Here is a 24191-nt window from a genome sequence, read left to right as displayed (position 1 = left end):
CAGTCAAAGATAACAGATGCAGAGTTTTCTTTCTTTCTATTTTTTTTTACTCAGAACTAAAACTTTACAAGAATCTTTTTGTGCATATATGTTTATACCCTCTTTGACTCCTTTCTTATTTTTTTGCCTCCAGCCAGTAGAGCACAACTCTTCAGCCACACTGTATAAACTCGGATATGGACTGAATAAAGAGCCAGATGTATTTTGGGCTGATTTTAATTGCTCATGTCATGCTGGTCCCTTTGCTCTGGCAGGCTGTTTCAGAATTGGATGAGCCTATAGGCTCATGGCTGTGTCTGTGTGAAAGACAGAAGCAGCGGCGATCCTCAGAGGAAAGCTTTAAATTTAGTCCTTCCCAAAGAACCTTTTAACTAATCCAGAAAGTTTATTCACAGACTGGTTCATGCGGCATATTAAGGCCCTCAACTAATTCTACAACTTCGGTAAACCCCACAAATTTCAGACCATGATTACGTGATTGATGGATGGGATGTTTGTTTGTGTGTAATTTAGGAACTAATCTCAGGGTAATCAAGTCCACAAACCTCGTTTAGTGCAGCACAAAGTGACATCAAATTACTTTCATTAACGTCTCCCTTTGAACACACATTAAGACGGATAAATCACACTTTGTTTAAGGAGTTGTAGTTATAGAAGGAGGTCTACTGGAGCTCAGAAGTGTTTGTTAAAACAACAGTGATGTCATTTGACAAGCTAAATGTATACCCAGAAGGTCAGATGAAAATATTTTGCAGAATCTATATTTCAAGTCATCCCTCATTTGTTTAGATTTTGCTTCCAAGCTGCCAGACTGACAGATGAACTTTCTTGTTATATTTGAACGTGGTTGTGCTCAATACATCTTCAAGTTTCCTGGAAAGTCAATCTAAATTTTAATATATGTTTATATACTGTATATATATATAGTTTGTGTTCTTTGGTTACTAGCCATCTAACTCTGGCATATAAATCTCATTTTTTTGTACCCAACATCTTGCGAAGGTACCCAAGTGTTCCCACTATATTTTAATCAATACCAAAGATAGCAGGAGGCATGAAATAGGATTTTAGACCCAACAAGGTGATTCTCAAAGAACTATTAGCTGAAAACAGCAGATGGTTAACTGGAGAATGAGGCTCCTCTCAGGTCCTGTACCAAGTCTTTGTTGTATTTCTCCAACTTAAATAATTAACTTGAAAAAATGTTCATGTCATATAGATGCTTATTTTTTTAGGCCTATGTGTTCTTGGCTTTCACCATGTCTTGCCTTTTTGTCCATTCCAACTTCTGTTTTCTACTAATGTAGTCAACATCTACCATATTAATTTTGGTAGATAAGTATATTGATGCATCATGGAGTTTGAAAAACAAAAGAACTTTAAATCCAACATTTAATTTAATTATATATTCTTTGTTGATTGTTTTATTTCACACTCCATCACTAATGATTTCTATCTAATCCATACTACTCTTAGAAAATCTGAGAATTTATGGCTCTTCATCCAACAAAAGTAACAGAGTTATATCCTGACTGGTGAAAACTGGCAAAGCCAAACATTTTACATCATATATTAATACATTTATGTTCAATAGGAGTCCTCAGGCACTGGTGTCCTATAAGTTTTTAATGTGTCCCTGACTCACCACACTTCAATCAAATGAATGAAATCTGAAATATTCAGGAGGTAATTTAGCTTTTTAAATCAACCAAGAGGCATTTATTCTGTCAATGTTGATCACTGAATATGGACCAGGTGTGAGGCTAGTGTCTCAGTGCAGTTGTAAGGGAACTAATGGGAACCGGTGAGAAGGAACGGCTGAAATCAACTAAAAAAAAAACATCCTGAAAATACAAAAAAACAGCACATGACTGACAGCAAACTGCTGTTTTTAATTAAAAACTTCTGTTTCACCCCATAATTCTGTGAAGGAACATTTCTTCAAACTGGTCAAAGTTGACTGGAGAAGGAATGGAGTATATAAAAGACTTGAGACTGGCAACAGGAAATTGAACCTAAACATACAGCCAGAGTTATAATGGGGTAACTTAGGTCAAACTATGTTCATGTTAGAATGGTCAAGTCAAAGTCCAGACCAAAATACAGTCTAGAATCTGTTAAAACTGGTGTTCACAGATGCTCTCAGACCAATCTGTCTGATCTTTAACTAAGATACAAAAAACAGGAGGAAATTCAGTTTTCTTAATGCATAAAGTTGATAAAAATTTCTATTTAATTCATTTCAGTTTATTCATTTAGTATTGATTCACAACAAATGTTAACTGCACACTTTGCAAAAAAAGGTTGAAGTTCATGCAATTTATACAAATAAATGTATAAACAATCTAATCGTATGGGGAGATATAAATTTATTTAAATAAATCAATACCGTCAACTTCAGTCTATTTTGCCAATTGCTAAAAAGTTTTGGTCTCAGGAAACTGAGGCAGTTGCATCAAGTCATTGAATTTGCAGCAATCACTCCTCCTGAGTAAACATCTAGCAACAGAGGACAGTTCAAAGCATTGAGGTTAATACTGGAGCAAATACAATCTAAATCTATAACAGGAGTGAAAAATGGTTCTGAATACAAAAGCACGACTCACTGTTCTGATTTTTAATAGTAGAAATCGCTTATAAACACATTGTGTTTTAATAAAACAAGTTAAAGTTAGTGCGCGTATGGTGACTGTGCATGAAGAAACCCCCTCAACGTTGATCAATGGATCAAAAACAAAGACAAGTCTGTCGCCTTCACTCTCCCCTCAGCCTGATGGGTGCAAGCGACGAAGACATGGAGAGGATGAGAGCGAGCGAGATGCCTCAAGGTTAACACCGGAGGAGATGTGTCTCTGTTTTTCTGGTGGTAGTGGGGGGGGCAGAAGGGAAACAGCTGCCAGAGGAGTTTACCACCAGTCATTACTGTGCACAGGGGACAGAGGAAATGTAATTTTTACACACAGGCACTTAATAGGACGGGCTCAGTGTTCGTAATGCACTGTCCGTGACCCTGTCAGGATGTGAATCTGAGGACTGACACGGACACAAAAACAGAATTTACTGTCAGCAGTGCTTCACCTCTGTTTTCCAGGATGTTTCTGACACATTCATGAACTTATTCACACATTTTCCCAGAGTGTGAAGTGGAAGTGCTGTGACCACAATGGTTAAATTTCATCAAAAGTTGAGTTAGAACACAGATGAAACTTATTTTCCTCTGTCATTTTATAGCTATTTGCTATACATAAATATTACACTGAAATACAGAAGCTAAAAGAAATACTGTGAGCAAATATTGCTTTGAAAAGTGTATCTTAAAACTGAAGTTTTGTTGGGTAGTGAGAAGGGTGAGAGCGACCAATTCTCATAAGAAAGATTGTAGGCTTCATGTCTTGATGCTTGATTTTATATATCTACGGCCATTGAAGTGATTGGAAAATCGAATTTTAGTGATTTTGTGTGGTGTGCCAGTAATTTTACCATATTATAGAAATTAAAAAAAGTTTGTTATGGAGGAACATGTTTTATGCACACGAATCTCCTAGAATGCCTCCTTTACCATATAATGTTTTTTCTGCAGAAAACCAAAGTGCAAATGTAACTGAGCTCTGTTTTCAATTTACTTTTACTCTCAACAGTTGATATTTCACTCTGTTCTCACTGTTGATATTTCATAATTTGTTCAAACAACCCAGCGTGCAACATGTACCAACTTCAGCAATTCCTTTAATTTCCTCCAATACAAAAAAAAATTGCTGAGTAGAGATATGAATTCTGATGACTTTATGGAAATCTGACACTCTGCCTTGTGTTTCACTTCTGCATATCTACTCATTTATGCAGAACAAGGTCACAATCAATCAAAGTGTTCATCTGAACTTTGGAACCCCTAAAAACTCCAATCCCATCGTCGGGAGAATGAATTTACATTAAAACTGTTGTTCTAAGAGATGAGAGTTCAACCAAATGTGAACCCCTGCTTGTCTCTTCTTATTCCTGAGTCCACATTATGAAGACGACAGGGCTGTGTGTTGACACTAATTAAGGAGGGCTGAAGGTCTGGCTCTTCTAAGGACAGCCTTCAAACACAATGTGTACATGCAAAACAATCAGAAGTCAAAGGAACAAAAGGCAGCTGCCAGGCTTCCAGTAATAGCCGTGACTGAACAATACCTTCCCAAAGAGACACAAACTGGCAGCTACTCATAATAGGAAATCCTAATTACAGAGGTTTACAATGCTTATTAAAATTACTAATAATAACTGCTAATAATTACAGCATGCCAGACCTGCCTTTGTAACAATTACACACCCAGTCAGTCAGTGACTCCTTCTTACAGTCAGTCAACCAGGCTCTTTGACAGTCTGTCAAATATAGTAGAGAATTTACAAGCACAAGGTCGCCGCAGATTCTGCCTGCACCATCTGCAGCCTCAGCAGAAAGCAAGACTGACCAGACGAAGATCTCCAGTCTCCAACCGAGCAGATTCAAGCTAATTCTAATCTTATTCGAGGGGAGCGGACTCTGACATGGTGCTCGGCTGTTGTTTGAGTCTTTAGAGATGTTTTCCTGGTCACTAAGTGTAGCTAAAGGAGAAACACCAGATTATTGTCACTTTCTAAATGAAAATGTAAGCAAAAGTAATAAAAAATTTGAGAACAAAAGACATGTAATCCTGCTTTCACACTGAAAATGTGTGCTCTCGAATTATGGCAGAAAAAAATCCCCAGTTCTCCAGTTTCCTGACCTGCTGAGACTGTGTTTAGATTATATTATATTAAAAGCACAGCATAAATGTTTTTTTCTCTCTATCCTTCCACCAGCTTTTGTTTGTCACGTACACTCAAAGCAGGGGCAATGTCACACTGTGTGTGAAAGAGCAATCACTGTAAAACAGGTCTGGCTGTCATTTAGACAGTTAAACCCTGTCTAAATGGGTGACAAAAAATTTAAAATGAGAGAAAAAACAAAACGACACAACAGAAAAAAGCAGCCAGAGCTCAGATTAAAACTTTGAAACATCTTTGAAAAGCTGGAAGAGCTGTTGATCAGGACTAGTTTTCAAGACTTTTGTAGTAACAACCGCTGAGGTCCAGACAAAACAAAAATCACAATCAGAACACTAAATGGCACACACACAGTTTATAGATCAACATTAGACCTTGGCAGGGACACAGGAGAATTTAATTACTTCCTCACTGTATCCCCATTGGCCAGGAAGTGTGGGATATGCTAATTAAGTGTTGGCAGATAAAACGCTTCTTCTGCCTCTGTGTCTTATTACAGCAAACTCCTGAGACTGCAGGAAAAGCACCTTTAGTGTCTGACTAATAGGACAGCACCTACAGGTCTATTCAGCTGAAGAGAATGACCTAATAGTAACACAACTTTATGCTCAAAAAAAAGAGAAAAGAAAAACTTTCAGCTGCAATCAGCCTTTTCCATCTTCTGCTTCTAATTGATAATTAGTCTTCCATTAATTTGGGGCTAACATCCATCTCTTATCACAAAGGTACAATTTATCAGCAGCTTAAATGATGGACTAAATTAGGTTGGCAATGTTAATGAGTCACCTTGCAGCGTATGGGGGACATAAGGGAAATAATTTCTCCTGACTCATTAAATTAACTTCAGCAGATGTGCTGGGCATGCATTGCAGCTTAAAAAGCAAATGTTAACCATTAGTAGTTGGTTGTTTTTTTTCCAAAAGATGACACACGTCTTTAATAAAGCATATTTTATTGCAAAAAGATGATATGCACATAAATATAAAAATGCTGATAAAACAGAAATTAAGTTGTTACAACATTATAAAATGAGATTTGAGATTTTTAGATACAAAGCAGTGTAATAAAAATTGTTATACTTCTAAGACAAAGAGGTTATTAAAACAGTTCCTTCATGCACCAGTCCCTGTAAAGGCAAAACCAGCAGTACCAGAACCCTTCACAATAAAAAACTGAAGCTAGTACCTTCAACTTGTGCAACTCATGTTTTCAAGAGCCAGACAGGATGCTTGATCTGTTCTTCCAAACTCCTTGTTTGGTTTTGTGCATTACTCGATGCAATAATTGAACTTTTGACTTTTGGTGTTAAACTCAACACAGCATGAACTGAGTTTGCAGCACATCTTGATTTAACAGCATTACCCAAACAGCCTGTGGCTCTGCTTAAATCCATGAACATTCAATATCATGACATAGAAATAATAGAAATAAAATGCTTGTGAAGAGTTACATATATGTGAAGTGTGTGCTAGTATAAAATGAACAGAAATACACTTTAATATCACATCTGGATTCACTAAAGTCCACAAAGTTAATTAGGCAGTTAGAGCTGAGGAAACCTTTATTTTTTCTGTCTTATGCTCAATCTATTGGACAGTTTTTGTACATTGTACATTTTAAAACAACAGATTCACCTTAGAGTACATTTAGAGGTTTTATCATAAGTATATTCCAGAAATAATGAAGTAACATTAGGCTGAAGTTGATTTCTGCGTTGATTGTGTTTGTAACAGGCTGTTTTATAATGATTTTCTCATCTGAACTTACTTAGATCAGATCCACTTCAAAATCTTTAATGACTACACTTTATAAATCTAGATGGCTTCCTGAGAATGCATTTATTTATGGGATCCCAGCCATAAAGTGGAACCCTAAAACTACAATATGGCAAAGAAATTTAAACTGAAGTTGTGATGTGGCAAGTTAGAAATTAATAGAGTTAAATATAAATCAATGAAAAACAACATAAAGTTACTTTTTTAACTTCTTGCAGACAATGTACTGAGCAACAAAGTCAAGGATAGGAAACATTTTTCCATTATTAGTTGACTTTATGTCCAATTTTATCCTGGTGTGGAAAATAATTCCCAAATTTTCCAAAACTACATTATGAACATGCTGGCTTCGACGGCCTATCAGGTTAGACAATAACAGTTTAATCTACAGAAGGAGTATTATTTTAAGTTTGAAGTAACAGTAGGTGCTGCTTAAATGTTAAAACTGAAAGAAAAAAACAATAGTCTCACAAAAATATTTCAGTATTTTGTTGTCTTCCTCAGAAAAAACCTGTAACTTTACCCTAAAAGCTAAAACAAAAATTTCACTGCTGTTCTTTCAACAAAATACTAACAATTTTACTTTTAGGATGTTTTTTTTTTTACTTTTGTCAAAGTTGAAAGAAAAAAAAACCCCAAGCGATTTCTTTACACAAAATTTCTACCTTCGAACTGCAGAACCTCACTTCTGCAACACATCTTCTTCAGAAAAATGTTTGTTTTCATTCATTATCCCACAACTTCCTTTCTTTGTAGAGACTCTGGGTCAAAACGCCTCTTCAACAACTCACAAACCCATTTCGTACCAACATGTTGTATTCTTAACCAGTAAACAAAACATTTTGTAGTCGTGCATTTTACCACAGCATGTCAGTTTGTTTAGTCAAGGTACTAGTTAAGTATTTTGATGAATCATGAGGATAAATAACCATAAAAATAATCAAGTCGCACATATGATTTAACTGAATATTGTTTACTTTATATTTTTTGATCACACTCTACGTTTATTGATTGTGGTTTCTGTGAACTCCAATGAAATAGAGCTTACTAAGTCACAATAACACGGAGGGCCTTATTTGGGAACAAAAACGGGGAGAAAACCCCCCCCAGCAAAAGTACAAAATGACGAGTGTGTGAGATGACCTTTGACTTAATTCTGTGTTTCTAACATCACTTCTATTTCTCACTTTTCAGTTTTTACTCATTAGTTTCCAAAAATCTCTTTACCTCTTCCTTTCCTTCTTTCACACTTTCTTTCTATCTTTCTTTCTTATTCTAAACCTTATACGTCTGACAAACATGTATCCAAAAAATTTAATTAAATCTATATTTGGATGAAAAAATTCATTATTTTTCAAGATTTATAGTAACCTTCTCTGAACATTCACTGTATTGAGATTTAATCCTCAGTCTAAAACATAATCCAACATATATAAAAACATTTAGTATCAATTGCAGTTAATACTGCTGAGTCGAGTAGTGTGAAACAAAAATGTTTCTCTTGACTAACTCTCAGTAAATCAACAGGTCAGTGTAACTAAGAGAGGTAATAGCTCTGCATCAGCTCCGTAAAAACACCCTACAAACAGGGTTGGCTTGATCTTAATGCAGTTGCTGAACGCAGATATTTGGAAGCAGGTGTGAAATGAAACTAAAGCAGTTTGTCCTGCAGTTTTACCACCAGACTGGACATGCAAGACAAGAGATACTGACAGTAAAAACATCAGAGTTCATCATACATTCAAGTAAGAGTTGGTTTAAATAAACTTAGTGAAGGTCCAGATCAGCTAATATCATCAGAGGTTGATGCAAATGTCAAATTTGAGATTTAGCTGATTATTAATATTTTTATCTGATGTGAAATATTACTAAGTTTACCACTGAGCTGGAGTCATAAAGTTGGATCTTATCTAAATCTGTGCTAGAAAAGTAATTAAACTCAAGTTGACTGACAGAAATATCATTATTAAAAATGAAAAAGTGCAATGTTATTAAAAGCATATCATCACACAGGGACAGATTTCATACAGCTCTTTACTGTGATGTAACTTTAGGAGTCATAAAGAAAATCAAAAGGAATTAAAAAATTGAACGTCGAGTTAAGGAAATGGCTCACTGGCAAAAAAACAAAAAAAAAAACATTTAACACTCTGGCAGCGCCCACACACAAAAACAATTTTTTTGAAGATACTTTCGGCTTTCCTTGACTGTCAATATAGCCATGTGAAAAACTAAGTACACTTTAAGAGGATTTAGTAGAAATTATCACTAATGATCAAATACACTTGATTACTTGATCATCAGAAAAATTAATGCTTTGACAGTTAGGCAATGCCAAGGTGAAAAGACATTTATTGAAGCAACTGAATCAATCTGGAAAGGGCTCCAAGGCAAAATTTAAAAAAGTTCATCATTCTACACTTAGAAAGGTTATTTACAAGTGTAAAAATATTTAAGGCAGCTGCCAGTCTTCCCCGTAGTGGACATTCCAACAAATTAAACTCATGTAAGGCCCTACAATGCTGCAAAAGAATTGCAAAAATCCACAGATTGGCATATTTAATGTAATATTACAAAAGATTGAAAAAGTATGGATGTCTGTAATGGTTTCCAAAGGCACCGTTTCTGTTTCATAAAAGTAAATGGCAGCTTGACTTAGGTTTGCAAAGTTGCATATGGTTGGACAACACAGCTTCTCGAATATTGGTCTTTGCATACAGTAAAATGCGAGTACAAATTGGCAATATTAATGTGTCACATTGCACAATTAGGTCCCAACCACTGGAGTATAACTACAAGAGAATGGCTCAAAAAGTAAGGAATTCAAAATGCCATTATGGCCCAGTCAAAGTCCAGACCTCAATCTAATCTAAATGCTGTGAAGGGACCCTTAAAGAGCGCTGCGACGGACTGTGACCTGTCCAGGGTGTACCCTACCTCTCGCCTGTTGATTGCTGGCGATAGGTGACCCCACTAGGCATAAGCATATTGGATAATAGATGGATGGGACATTAATACATGTATTAAAAATAATCTTGCACAGAAGACAAGACGTCTCCTCCACAAGAAAAGAGACTGAAGTGGTCACACAGAAAATAACTACTGAGGTGTTCCTATAAATAATTGTATGGAGGGATGCACTTAGTTTTTGCCATGGCTGTATGTAATGCGCGAATTTATTTAGATTTTCAAAATTAATAGCAATTATTAATGGAATAAAGCTTTAAAGTGATTTTCATTGTCGTATCAACAATTTTTTGAACCATTTTCTTCCATTTTCCATAATGTATATCCTCATCACAGTGAATCAAATATTTCCAGTCACATTCAAAAGAACAGAAGTGGTTTTATGCACAGATCTAATAACACTGAAGAGTCTATTCTGTGTTAATCTTCGTATACAAGATTCATTGTACTGTTTTTGTTTTCACTAATCTGTCATTTGAGTTACTTTGGAGAAGCACAGGAACCATCAGGACCAGTAGAGACTTCAGATGCCAGATTTAAACTGATCTTGTTACTTTTATATCTTTGATTGACTTAGACCTTTACATTTTAATATGTGCGAAGTATAAAGTAATCATTTAACATGCAATCTTTTTGAAGCAATTTAAAATACCAAGCAGCCACACCACAGACATTTGCTGGTTTCCATCAAGGTATTAATAGTAGAAAAAGGTGCAAAATGTTTGGTAGATTTTGCACGTTTCAGTCTGTGGACCTCGTGGTGAAAGCAATCCTCTGTTTGGAGTTGGTTTGGCATTGCGCTCCTTCTACATCCCCAGTATAACCATACTGGTCAGTGCTAGGTTCCATTTGGTGCCTGAAACCAATTAAAAACTCAAATTAAACAAGATCAGAGTCATTGTTATATTAATTAGTACTGAAGTGATTTGTAAAAGGAAAAAAAATACTGCAAAAATTACCTGGACTTGTCATCGTCCATGTATGATCTCCTACCTGTACCCCCCACCCACAGTTCCACGTGCCATGGTGTCGTACCGTGGTGCCCGCAGTGGAGGAGTGGGAGATGGCGGCACGTCCTGCCGCAAAGGTCCTCTCTGCTGGGAACTGAGAGCAGGAAATCATGGAAATTATACAAAGAAAGATCCAACTGTCAAAATAAAGAAATGTACAAGGCTGCTCACTCTGCTTTTACTCAGTCAGGAAAAAACTTATAAAAAAAATTACAAGTTCCAGAGTTGTTGTCACTGCTAACGATACATTTAAAATGAATGTAAACAAACCATTTTTTAATGTAAGCTTTATATGTTAAGTTGATCAGTGTTGAAGAACTTCTAGTTATCCATTATTTTTTTCTCTTTGGTTTAACAAGAAAACAAAAAGTCATGAATTATAATGGTAGAATGGACCCCCAGTATTAATTGAGACCTCCTCTGAAACTCTAATAACTGCCTATTTTAAATGTTCAAACGCTAAATGCACCTTAATATGTATTAATACACACAATGAAACAATCTTGACAAAATTAATTTCTAAAGTCTTTCTCACCTCCACTCTTGGGGGTTCAGCCAATCAACACCAAAGACCATAAAAGGCACAACTGGATTGGCTGCATTGCCTACTAAAGCCCATAGCAAGTCAAGTAGTATTGTTCCTAAGTATTGCAGCTTTCCAAGTTGCATTTTATTACGAATTTTTTACAAAACAAAAACTTTATGAAAAAAATTCCAAAAAGTTGAAACTATTTGGAATTGCGTTCTACAAAACAAATCCACAAGTAGGCAAATTTGCGAACGGGTGTGGGTTCATTGTATTCCACCTCTAAAAATGGGAAAGACAAGACAACATGTTCTTAAAATAAAGAAGATCTGTGTTGATCATACCAATTCAGGAAATGGTTACAAGACAACTTGTCCAAATTTGGTCATTTTTACAGTGAGAGCAAAAATTAAAAAGCTAAAAGAGTTGAAACTGTGACCAACAAAGCAACTTGAGGACCTAAGTGTATGTTGCCACTCTATGTCTGTAAGATCTAACCTGGGGTGAGGGTAGTAACCAGGTTCAATCCCTCGAGGGTCTCTTGGCTGTTGATAAGGCTGGCCAGGCAGGAAGTTGGAGAATGATGGAGCAGACTGGGAGTTGATGTTAGAGTAAGTTGGTGACTGGGGGTACCCCGACTGGGCTTGTGGAGGTCCGGGGTAATGACCCGACCACGACTGCATTGGGTAGTCAGCAGGATCCATCGGCCCTCGTCTATAAAAAGAGAGTTGATGATTTTGTGATTATTTGGGTACTTTGCTTAGAGATTTTAATCTTTCTACTGTTTCAAGTTTTAGTATTAGTTATCATTTCTACTTTTGGATCTTCATTCCTGTTTATTTTGGTCATCTGTTCCTGAGAATTTTGTCACATATGGTCTTGTAATCCTAGCCACTCCAGTGTGTGTGTATTTCCCAGTCTTTTTATTCAGCAATTTCCTTTCAGGTCTTGCTATCTCCCTGCTTTACCCAGAGCTTAATATTTGTGGGTCTCATCTGATATTCCCAAATACCTCTAAGTTTTGCCAAAACTTTTCCAGATACATTCAACTGGGCTGTTCAACTGTAACCTTGTGTACTGTTTTTATCCACTTGTTCTCTAGGTTTTTTTGTTTATGTTTGATTAAAACCTCAATTACAGTGTTCCTGCCTAGATCTTGCTGGAGTTAGTTCAATTCAAAAAGCGTAACTCATGCATTCATTGCACACAAAACAATATTTCCAAGCATGCCTCTCTGTTAAGCAACAGTTCAGTCTTTTTTCTTTTTAGCACAGCTTTGGTTAGGTTGAAACAAATATGGCAATTACCCTATATACATCTTTATGTGGTGACTCTTGAAATACTGATATCCATCTATCTATCCATCCATCCATCCATCCATCCATCATCCATCCACCCACGGTATTTTCTAGTTTAATTCTTCTGTTTTTCCTAATCTATAGGCTCTTATGCAGTGTATAACTTAGTTATACAAACTTCAAACAGTTTTACAGAAGATGAAAGTTATATAAACATGGTTCAAAGTAAGTGAGCTGTGTTAATTAACTTAGATTTTCAAATACTCCTACCTGAGTGAAATCTGCAAAAATGACAAGGTTATGAAAGGCAATCAGAGAAATAAACAGGATTGACCTACATGACTCCACCAACTTGAACCCCCTGCTCAGCCTGAAAAATCACCGGCAATAACACAAATAATCAACCTACTGCTGGCACCATGAACGCCGCATTTGCTGCTTTTGTTTCTTTCATGATGTACCTTTCCACGGATTTTTATCAAGAAACAACCAGCAAATGGTAATAGTTCTCCTGTTGCCAATCTGCTGACTGTACGGCTGAAATATTCATGAAAAGCTGCTGGAAGTGGTCTGCTGCGGACTGGGGAGGCAAGCGGCAGGCACCCTGACAAGCCAAGAGCCTGTTGCAGCCAAAGATCACATAGCAACAGAATATAAGTGACATGTGACAGTTTTAAGTGGGATAGGGCTCAGTTAACGCACGCAAAGACACCCCTTCACACACGTAGCTGTGGTAAACCAGTCTGGACTTGTTAATAGATATTAATGTCTTGTGCCCTGTGGAAAGCAAGTACACAAACATGTGCTCAGCACATAGCAAACATTATGAGGTATTAGGTTTTATCCCCCATCTTTCTGTCTCTCTCACTTAACGCCATTTGCCTCATTCTTTCTGGATCTACTCATCTGTCTCGTTTACCTCTCACTTTAAATTGCCTTGCGTGTGCGCTTGTATTTCTGAATAAATTAGAGAAGAACTAAATTTGTTTTGGCAAAATTGTAACTTTGAGTTAGATTACAATCATAAATTTCCGGAATTAACTTGAGCTATGGGTAATTACATTTCCTTGTAAGATGTACAACATGAACACATTTTTTAAATCAATTTTTGAGCGTTTTGAATTGATTCAGAATTCCTAGGACTAGAAATTGCAATTCTTTATAGAATGGCTTTTTTATGAAGTGGGAACTTCTAACCAAACACAGAAATGATCTACTGGCTGTTGCCTGGAGATATATTGTTAATCTGATCATGAAGGAGACTAAACAAAACAGATTTATACATAAATAGTTGCTGGTGGTCTCCATGCTGATGCCTGCGTGAGCCAATCTGGGTGGTCAGCTGGAGAAAGTGTCTAACTGCATGCCCTTCATGTTTCGGATGTCTTCTTCTGCCCCTCCTGGCTCCACATCCACTGTTAGCATACTTATGTGTCCATGAGCACCCACACACGCACACACACCTTACATTTCTGCTGCTAAGTCAATTCATCTGTCTGCCTATTCGTCACCTGTCATCTGGTTTCTGGCTTATTCTGCTCTACTTATTGGAACTCACTCCGGGTCAGCGTATCAGCTGGACGTCTCAAATTTCACTCCTCTCACAATCTGCAGCCATTTTGTCTACTCTTTAGCTGGAAACTCCCCCAACTTGTGACAGTCAGTTTTGCAGTCTGCAAATGTGTCCGTTTAGTTCTCTGTCGTAATTTTCTTTTAGATGTTTTATGCTGGCAAGTCTATCAGAGGCATACCATATATACCTGTGCTTATGTTGGTCAGGCAGGCTGTCATTTAGCATTTTTTCTTCTAGACATGATAATGTCATTTAAGCAGAGATAAGAGCAGTGCAGATGTGATGAGGTGGTGAAGAGGGCAGGGAAGAGAGTGATAAAGAGGGAGTAGATTAGGGGAAGTAAGGAGAAAAATCAATTCAAATAGATATTGTATAAATTTAATCAGTCTATAATCCCAATTGTATGAGATGTAAATATTTCTGGATGCGAATAACAATTAGTTTGATTTTTTTGTAAGTTGACAGCTTTTTAAGAAACTACCAATAAGTTTTTTCCCAATGTGTGATGATGATTGAAACACGATTAAGAAAATTGGGACAACTGCTTCTTTATTCAGTCCAGTTTGTTACAGAGTATCTTCATTTTACTGAATCTGCCTTGTACAACATGGAAGGTATAAGCTAATTATAAAGCATACCTTAAAATAATTATGTTTTTCTTCTTTAAATAGCTGCGTTTCCTGATTTGTAAATGCTCATGCAGAGTTAACATTTAAATAGCTTTGACGTGTGAAATGTTTTGTTTCACCACAAACTGGTAGATCACAACACACGACTCTACTAGAGAAGAAATAAAAGCATGTTCAAGAATTTTGTAGAACATTTGGGCAAACCAATAAGTACTTGAAGAATACAATCTATTGAGATGAGACCAAAGTTTGGTTCGTTGAATGCCTTTGCACACACCATGTTTAAAGGAGAAACTGAACAAGACTTTCAAAAACACAATATGAAGGAGAGCTATGAAGTGGTACCATCATGATGTCTGTGGTGGTGTTTTTCAGCAGATGGCCTTGGCCATATTCACATAGTTAAATGACAGATTAATAAATTATCAAAAATAATCTCAATATCACAAAATAAAACCTGAGCAATGCATATGACTTTTTTTTACCCAAGAAACATTAGAGTTATCAGTTCCAAATAATTTCATTTTATTAAGAATGAAAAAAATTTTCTATAAGCATATTCACTTGCCCTTCCCCTGTTTTATTCATGATTTTTAGATTTTTTGGGTTAATTTCTGGATTTACTAGCTTGTAACAAATGTCACATGTACATTTTTTTTTTACCAATAACTTAATTTGACATGGATTTATAGTTGACATATTCAATCATAAATTCCCTGTTGTTGATGTTACCCAGAAAAACAGAAATAAAAACACTGATTGGTTAAAACTGTTTGATTTGACTCAGTCTCTAAGCATCTCCTCTCTTTCTTATGGAAACAGCAGGTTTTTTTTCCAGACTGGAAGAATAAATGATTAATTTCATAAAACATTTGTCAGCATGAAAATGAAAACAACCATTGAAACCCCAGCGTGGCATGAAATGTTAAAGAAATCCAGTGGTAATCTTCAGAAAATCCACTGTAAATCCGGTGGCAAGTTTGGAATTCCTCCTCCAGGAACCCAGTCAGCACTGCACAGCAGCTGGGGATTACGAAGTAATGTGGATGGAACCCAGTACTCACATGCACGCACACACATACATACACAGATAAAGACGAGTATCGAAGAAGGAAAAAACACTTACGCAGACGCAGAGACTTAGAAAAACCTTTTCACAAAAACAAACACGCATTCTCACAGAGTTTCCGTTCAGGACGAGTTGCTAATCGTCCCCCTCTCAAACCCCCTACAGTCTGGAGGAGGCAAATTGGAGCACAGCTGGAGGGGAGTTTAGACCCAATGAGGAGACTGTTAGCCTGTTGGTGTTCATGCGTGCATATGTGTATGCGTTTGGGAAAGACGTAGTGAGGAAGACCGAACGAGGGAAACAGATGTAATGAGTGAGAACAGCTTTCTGGCATATGCAACAAGTAGTTTAACGTAATTGAGAGAGTCATCAAACCAAAAAAGAAAAAGAAAAAAAAAAATCGGCAAATTGAAAACAGTCCAAACAGAACAGAAAAGACATTGACGACTCAGTTTGAAGTGAAATTTAACTATGTAATACCTGTTTAAGGATGACTTCCTCACTGCCATTATTACACAGATAGTGCTCTCATAAATCAGGTCAGATATTCGAGAGGATAATTGGGGGGAATTTCTCTTTAGGTCTGACAGTAATTGAGAGTAATGTGAGCTGCTCTAATTCCATGGTATTAGGAAGATTTTTGATGGATTTCAGAGGAAACAACGACTCGCTATGTTCAGCGCACCTGCCCCTCTCCCTCACAAACACATAGACACACTTTTGGAGCCCTGCACACAGCTGCTACACAACTGAAAAACACACAAGCTCACCCACACAATGTAACGCCATTACGGGGCTATTAAAAAAGTATTTACTTCCTAATGCTTTTAGTTTGGTCACAATTCAATTTTTCAGATCAAACTCTTTTCAAAATCAGAAAAAATAGCGGTTTAATAGAAAAATAACTGTTATTTAACCGATTTTTTTGGTTCAAATTCACTACACCCAGCCCTCTTTACTGTCAGAATTGTAGAATCAATAAATCACATAAGCAGAACAAGATGAAGTAGGTTACAACAAAGAAAGTGTTGCAGTATATCCAGGTCTAGAAAAAATCAACAACAAAAAAGAAAAAGTAGCATTTAAAAAGTTACAAAGTCATTTGTAAGTATTTGGGATTCCAGTCAGCAACAATGAGAGCCGTTATCCACAAATGGAGAAAACATGCAACCCTACCAGGAGTGGCCGGGTCAAGCAAAATTACTCCAAGAGCGCATCAACAAAAGTAAGAAGACAAACCATCAATTCAACATAAAGTAAACATTTTACAAATAAGAGAGAGAAGGTTGTCTAATGAGAAAACAAAAAGATGAAGTAATGATTTATTCAGAGAGTGGAGACAAGAGAAAGAAAAGTAAATAACTGTTGTGGGTGTAATTAGGTTATTTCTTTATTAGTCTGTACAGAACACAAAATAAAACCCGTGTTGTATTATGTTGTCAGATTTTCTGCCAGACAGAGTCACAACAATTTGAGGGATATGGTAATAAAACAGATTAATCACAACAATTATGTCATGATAATTCGTTATGTATAATGATAATGAAGGTGCAGCAATCTAAAGTTATTGAAGCTAAACTAACTTTAACTATGTTTCATTGTCCTAATGCGATACTTAATTATAAAACTTTAATCAGAGAGATGGAAAGTCCAAAATGCAAAGCAATAAAACCTGATAGGAAAACAATGAGGGGGTTGAAGCAACATTATAATTACAATCCTATTTGTTGGTAAAAAATGTAAGATTTCCAGAGTAAAATTGATTGTTTCTATATGTTTAAATGTTGAGCAAGACCATCCAATCTATTTCTAACTGCATTTTACTCCATAGACAAAGTATGGAAATCTTTTGGCTAATTAGCTTTTGTAAGGTAAAAGAATATTTGCCTCGCTGTAATACCAGACTGCAGTTTCTCATAGGAGACAGATCCATATATATGGTGCACTTTTATTTTGACTCAGTTTTTAATGCTTAAAGTTTGTGGCTAATTTGGTTATTTTTCTAAGTGTAGTCGACACTTCTGAAAAGGAAAATCAAAACAAAATAAATCAAATTCAGCAAGTAAACTTTAATTTGCAACCAAATACTAACCAAATCCAGTTTTTCTTTTTTATTATTATTCTGATAATTTGTGAATATTCATTGCACACTCTGTGTTGTCCACAGGTAAAAGAATCAGTATATACTTTTATAAATAACTATACATTTTCAGAGTCTCTTTACCCTACTTTTCCTAATGACCTTCAGGGGCTAAGTAAATATGGTGTGCACAGATTCTCATTAAATAACATACATTTTCATAATTCAAAAAAAACAAAAGTGGCTCTATTACTCAATATGTGGTCTTCAAAATCATCTCTGATTTTCTTTTCTTTTCTGAAATGTTGTAACTTCCCTTGGCCTGTCCTCCCAGCGGACAGATCAAATTCGTCCTACTTATGTGCTTCAGTTGGAACAGAAGCCAACTTTCAGAGCACAAAAGCCTTATACAATGTTCTTGGAGTGAATGTTGTAGACATTTTATGTTACAAACATAACATTTGCACCTTATAATTGTTAGGTTGGGTTAGAAACATATTAAAATTTTAGAAATAACAAGCAGAGCCTAAAATATCCAGAAAGAACCAGTTGTATAAAAAGACTGAAAAGTTTTTTGAACAGTAAAAAGTAGCAGAGCACCTGCTTTTCTACTTCTCACCAAAATAAAAAAAGAAACAAAACACTTGACATCTGGGAAACTTAATGAACGACAGCACTTCAGATTGGCACGCACACATGGAGTTTCTACATGGATGGATTAAATGTCCTGATATCCTTGCCAAAAGTCAAAGTTCTTGTCTGTACATGTTGGAGAAGGAGTAAAAAATTACTTTTTACATGAAAATAAAATGATAAAAAATCTCAAACTATTCCGAAAGTGTTTCACTAATTATGATCAATACCTTTGACATCGTTTATATAGTGATATTAGAGAAAAGGTTCCTGTGCCCAAATTCACACCATGCTCTTTAGATATTCATTTGTGATTCTACATCAGAATTATGTAACTCTGTCGTTTTACCACTTAAAATCCCAATAACACATACTGCAAGTAGTGTAGTGGCTGCAAGGTAAATAATAATTAAAAAAAAATTAGAGTGAAAGGATGATACTAAATTTTCTTTAATCTCAGAATTATGACTTTTTTCCCCTGAGAATTCAGACTTTAATGCAGATGGGCACCTAGCAGAAACAAATAAGCTTTCTGGAGGAGCATGTCAGATTTACTTGACCAATTAAAGTTAGATTTTTTTTTTTTTTTAAAAGTCAAAATTCTGAGATTAAATCCAAAGTCAGGAGTCTTCTTTCTTTTTCAAGCTCTTTCAAGCCAATGTGTACAAATGAAAGAAAACACATGTGGAGCGCTAACTGCAGAGTGAGAACATCAGGGTTCTTCTTAATGGCATCTAGAAAATTTATAATTGTGAGGAGGAAGAGAAACGTAGACTACTGTGACAGATCAGAGCCAAATCATTAGGAGTGACACCCCAGAAACCCAATGAGGCTCTAAGCTGCTTTTTTTTTTTTTTTATCAGTAAGCGGTTATACACTCTCTGGGAGTATTTGTTTATCATAGATGGCATTCTGTTGGTTCAGCTGCTAAGGTGGTTTCCATTGGTGAACGTGTGTGTGTGTTTTCTTGCCCCCTGGTTTTAAAATCTCTCTTAACTTTTGACCTCATGGAAGTCACATGAAACTCCATTGGTTCCCACCTCACATTTAGAAGAAGAGGTTAAAGGCTAAGCTAGGGTCTTATCAACCTGGATTAGAAAACAAAGATAAAACATTCAAATGTTCAGCATCATTTGCTAGAGACTACGAGGTTTCAGTCAAACGCAGTCATAGGTTATTAGGAAATTTGACACAACTTGGACAATTTACCCTTAAAAGTTGACCTATTAAATCTAGCTGCAAAGAATTTCTCAAAAATTAAGATTCAACCTCTTCTTCTTTTATTGTCTGTTAAGTTTTGGTTCAGTGTGTGAAACTAATAAGCAGTTTGCAGACAAAAAGTTGATCACTAACAAGTCAAAGACAAAGGAATGAGGACACAGGATTCTGAGTGGGGGCGAGAAAAGAGAATGAAACAGAAGAGAGCTAGAGAGACTAAATTTATTTAAATGCCTTGGCCCAAACTACTTAGCCCTACACCCATGTGATCAACAAATGGTTTTATGAGTTGATTTTAAATTTGTAGGATAACTTGGCTCAAAAGATGTTGATTCAATGCTTTGACAACTACATTACTGTGGTGCAGTCAGTTTGATGTATATGTCAGATGTGCTCCTGCTTTAACACTTGCAGTTTAAATGGGCGAAACACCTTTTCTGCATATCATTAAGGTCTGTAGGAGTCTGCTACGAAACATTTTCATTCAAATATGTTAGACCTAATAAACATATAAAACCCATACAAAAAGCCCTCACAGGTAAAATAGATTATGTGTAGAAATGTGAGACTTTCTGCTGCTTCCATTCATTGCTGCTGATGTCCAAATAAAGCAGGCTTTTCTTGTGCGATTCAGAATCTGAATCCAAGCAAAAATCATAATATCTACTTTAATGATAACATAATTTTACTTTTTTGAATTACAATATTTTTCACAAGTGACCATTTGTCACTGATACGGTACAGGCAGACTGAAGCTCACCAAGCAGCATATTTAAATATCTGGGTAGCTTGCTAGTCTGTTCCAGGTAAATAATTTAAAAAAATTTTCATGATTTCCTCCTCCTCATCACAAAAAACAATCATTGCTTTTTCTCCTGAAAGGAGGTGTTTTGTCTGGAACATTATCAAACTTTGGCAACTTTGCTGGATCATGCTCACTTTTTTAAACATTTCCCAATTTCGGCCATGGGACTAAACACAACTGAAAATCAAAAGTTGTAAAAATGATAACATAGTTACCATTTAAAGTAAAATAAAGCAAAGCAAAGGCCAGTATGTCTTATTTCCACAAAGAAACAACATTATATTTTAACTGCAACCACTTTGACTTATTGACCAAGAAAACATGAAAGATCTAAGTGGATATTACACAAACAATATTATGAAAGATATCAAAAATATAGCAACAGCTGATAAGCAGTACAGAAAACGCTTTGAGTAAAATAAAATAAAAATCAAAGAATAAGACAGAGCAAAAAGAATAGAGGAGTTTAGGTCTAAAAACTGAAGAGAAAAGGATGGTGGCTGCAAGCGAAGAGAAATTCAGCCTCATATGAACACCTACTGAAATTGATAGAAATGAAAGGACACAGATAACAAAGTGGATGAAAATGAAAAAGGAGAACACAAAAAGTAACAAAGAAGAGGGGGTTAGTGATTGAGAAGAGAAGAAAAAGGAAAACACAAAGTGTTGCCCTCCAGAGAGCAAGCATGCTGAAGGTCAGCATCTGCTGAGAATAATGGGCACTACTTTGGAGGAGTCCACATGTGTGCAGACGCCTGGGTACTTACTTGTTCACATTTCAATGAAACTAAACTCCGTTCAGAGGCTCCTATCTGTCTTTGTCAATAAAGCTCTGTCAGGTAGGATTAATTCAGCAGTATATCATGCAGGAATTACTGGTAAAGGAAACCAACTTGATTACATTCCCCTGTGTACATAAGTGTTTATGCACCAGGTCTCAAGAAATGCCATCTTTGAATGTTTGATGATGCATAATTCAAACTAAAGCTGTGCTTTGTGGAGAAATGAGAAGAAATGTTCTGAGCATATGCAAATGTGCAGAGAATGGGAAGAAATGGGGGAAGAGCAAATGAAAGAAGTGCACTACAGTAAGTGGTTAAACTTGAATGTATGATAAAGAGAGTAAAAAAAGAGACAGTTCAAATTAGAGCACCAAAAAGGTAAAATATGAGGTGTCAGTAACACAAAAAAAAGAAGAAAAAAAACACCCTAAAAGAAACGTAAAATCAAGGCAGGAGAGGAACCCATTAGAGGGAAATAAGAGGAACTGAAGGATGAGGGCCTTCCAGATGGTAAGAGACTGTTGCCTCGGAAACACAGAGAGGGCAGAACAATGGGGATTTGGAGTGGCGTTTTGTATCCCATCATAATATGGCCATGCCATTTGGAAACTGAGCAGAGAAGCTGCAGCCTGCACATTTACTGTGGGCACATTATTATGATCAACTCCTATAGGAAGATAAAAAACCAACATGCAACAGTTTCCTTTTAGTAGTGATTTTTAGTACATGTTAAAATTTGTAAATAAATTCATGCATTCATTTTGAATGTGTACCAATAAAAATATTTATGTTTCCAAAAAACATACAACAAAATTAACTTATCTGAAATGCACGTATAGCTCAGCTAAGGCTGTGAATTGCATGTAAAAATGAACCATAACCATCCATAGAAGCAACAATGAATCAAATTAGGGTTGACATTCAGTTATGCGAACGCCATACATTCCCAATTACGAGTGGAATAGCTGGTGGGTTCCTGAGATATAGTAAAATACAACACTAATTACACCATATCCTATTGAAACAGCAATCATTATTTCACATCTTGAGACCCTTATGCTTAATAGCTGCAGGCTGGGGACATTTTGGTCTGTCTGGGACTAAAGGATACAAATTGCAGCCTAAATTCTGATCTGTAAAACACTCTTAACCTGGAACATGAAGAGAACGGGGTGCATACTTGAAACTAGAATTTTACAACCCAAAGAAATGATGATAAAAAGATAAGTACTGTTATGGATTATGGTATTCACATGGATAGAATTAGGTGCCAGAAAAATATACTGCAGGTAAAATATTGAACACATCAACATTTATCTCAGTTTAAATACTTCTAGTAGGGCCGCTGACATAAAATGTGCACCAGATGTTGGCAACAATCCCAGCAATCCACACATATAAAGAAATCAAAGCACATTTGTCACGAAATGAAGTTATAGGGGAAACATTTAATAACACTGAAATTATGTATTGTACCAATAAAGAAAAGAAAGTGCTAAAAGAGACAAGAAAGAAGTAAGATGAGTATTCAAAAAGCATTTCTAGTGAATGGTTATCAGTTGGTAGAAATGGTAAAACAGTGCTCTCCTGGCTAAAGAGTGATATGGTTGGTAAAAATGGACAAAAGAAAGTCTTAATGTTACACATTACATACAAAACACATTACTTATCAATGCAATTTAAAATGTCTGAAAGATCTACTGAGTGAAAATCTTGAAGTGGATAAATTGACTGCTGATGTAAAAAGAAAATTCATGACAGGAGAGAAAGTCAATGATTATTCGAACAGTGGCCTCTTATGCACAATAACTGCACAAGTCTCCACTGCTGAAGAAAAATCATCTCAAAGATTGTTTCAAGTCTTCTGCAGAAAATTGGATAAACCAGCAAAAAACTGAGTATAGACTGGAGAGATAAGGTCAAACCTGAACTCTGTGGATCTCATGGCATACAACATCTTTGATAGTAGAAAGGTTCTGCACGTTACTCCAAAGTCACCACACCAAAAATGAAGTTTGCAGATGGGAACATCATGTTGTGCAATGTACTACAGTATATGGTACTGGCAGACTCCATATAATAAAATGAAACATGACCAGAAAATGTACTGAGACATTCTTGGAAAGAATGTGAAAATGAAATGAGTGTCAATTTCCAAGGAAGACAACAGTTCCAAACCCACAGTCAAAGAAACTCTTAGGTGGTTTAAGAAAAAAAGTAAAATGGCTAGAATGACTAAGTCATTCACTTGATTGTTTACAGCTGAACTCAAGGTTAGAAGACATGAACCAATTTATGCACTGTTCAGGTGCATACATGAACAATGTATGCACCTTGTACACTACTTCATCTCCTGTAGTTTCTCATACAGGAGATGTCTTTAAGTTGTCACCACCAAAAAAGACTTTTCTATAAAGTATTTAATACATTTCTGTAAGTGTGTTCAATATCTCTTCTCAGTGTTTTTCCAATGTTCCACCCATAACTTAATCTGAGAACTAATACTAGTATGTCTGGATTACTTGAGTAGCTGACATCATTTTATGCCAATATAAATATGTACTGAGAGAAAACATGCTTTTAATACTTACTATGCTACTGTATACACACAGAAATACCTCTATATTCACAGAGGTATATTTATTAATATAGTCAAGTTCGATAAATTATAGATTTTATTTCAGTAACCTGAATGAAACACAATAATTTACACAAATCTCTATTTCTACTAATTACGATAATTTTCTGCTTTACTGCTAATGAAAACTCAACATCTGAGATAAGAATATAATAAGACCAAATAAAAATGATTTTAAATACAGAAACGTGGGCCAAAAAAGACGTGTAATACCTGCTTACTGATTATTGTCAAAAACTAATTTTAAACTAACAAACAAACCTCATCGGGACACGTAGTATAATTTACTGAAATGTATTAGTCATATACGTATTTAGCCATTGCAGCATGTTACTTTTCACAATGTAACAAAAGGGTAATTGGAGTTTTAAAAATGAATCTATAAGAGAGACTTAACAAG

The 24191-nt window shown here is 35.9% G+C and overlaps 1 protein-coding gene across 3 annotated transcripts in view; it reads right to left on the bottom strand.

The window, feature by feature from the left end:
• Positions 1–5723: 5723 nt before the first annotated feature.
• Positions 5724–24191, bottom strand: part of LOC116723171 (partitioning defective 3 homolog B-like) — a 222210-nt gene continuing 203742 nt past the window's right edge. For all 3 annotated transcript variants that reach the window (XM_032567857.1, XM_032567860.1, XM_032567859.1), the window contains exons 24-26: positions 11565–11780; positions 10490–10634; positions 5724–10386 (exon numbers count right to left, since the gene is read on the bottom strand). In XM_032567857.1, coding sequence (XP_032423748.1) covers positions 10520–10634; positions 11565–11780 — 331 coding nt within the window. In that variant the 3' untranslated portion in view covers positions 5724–10386; positions 10490–10519. The remainder of the gene's footprint in view (positions 10387–10489; positions 10635–11564; positions 11781–24191) is intronic.

This window comes from Xiphophorus hellerii, chromosome 7, assembly GCF_003331165.1.
Source record: "Xiphophorus hellerii strain 12219 chromosome 7, Xiphophorus_hellerii-4.1, whole genome shotgun sequence".
Classification (NCBI taxonomy): Eukaryota; Metazoa; Chordata; class Actinopteri; order Cyprinodontiformes; family Poeciliidae; genus Xiphophorus; species Xiphophorus hellerii.
The sequence above is the reverse complement of the archived record's forward strand: the minus strand, read 5'-3'. Positions and strand labels throughout refer to the sequence as shown.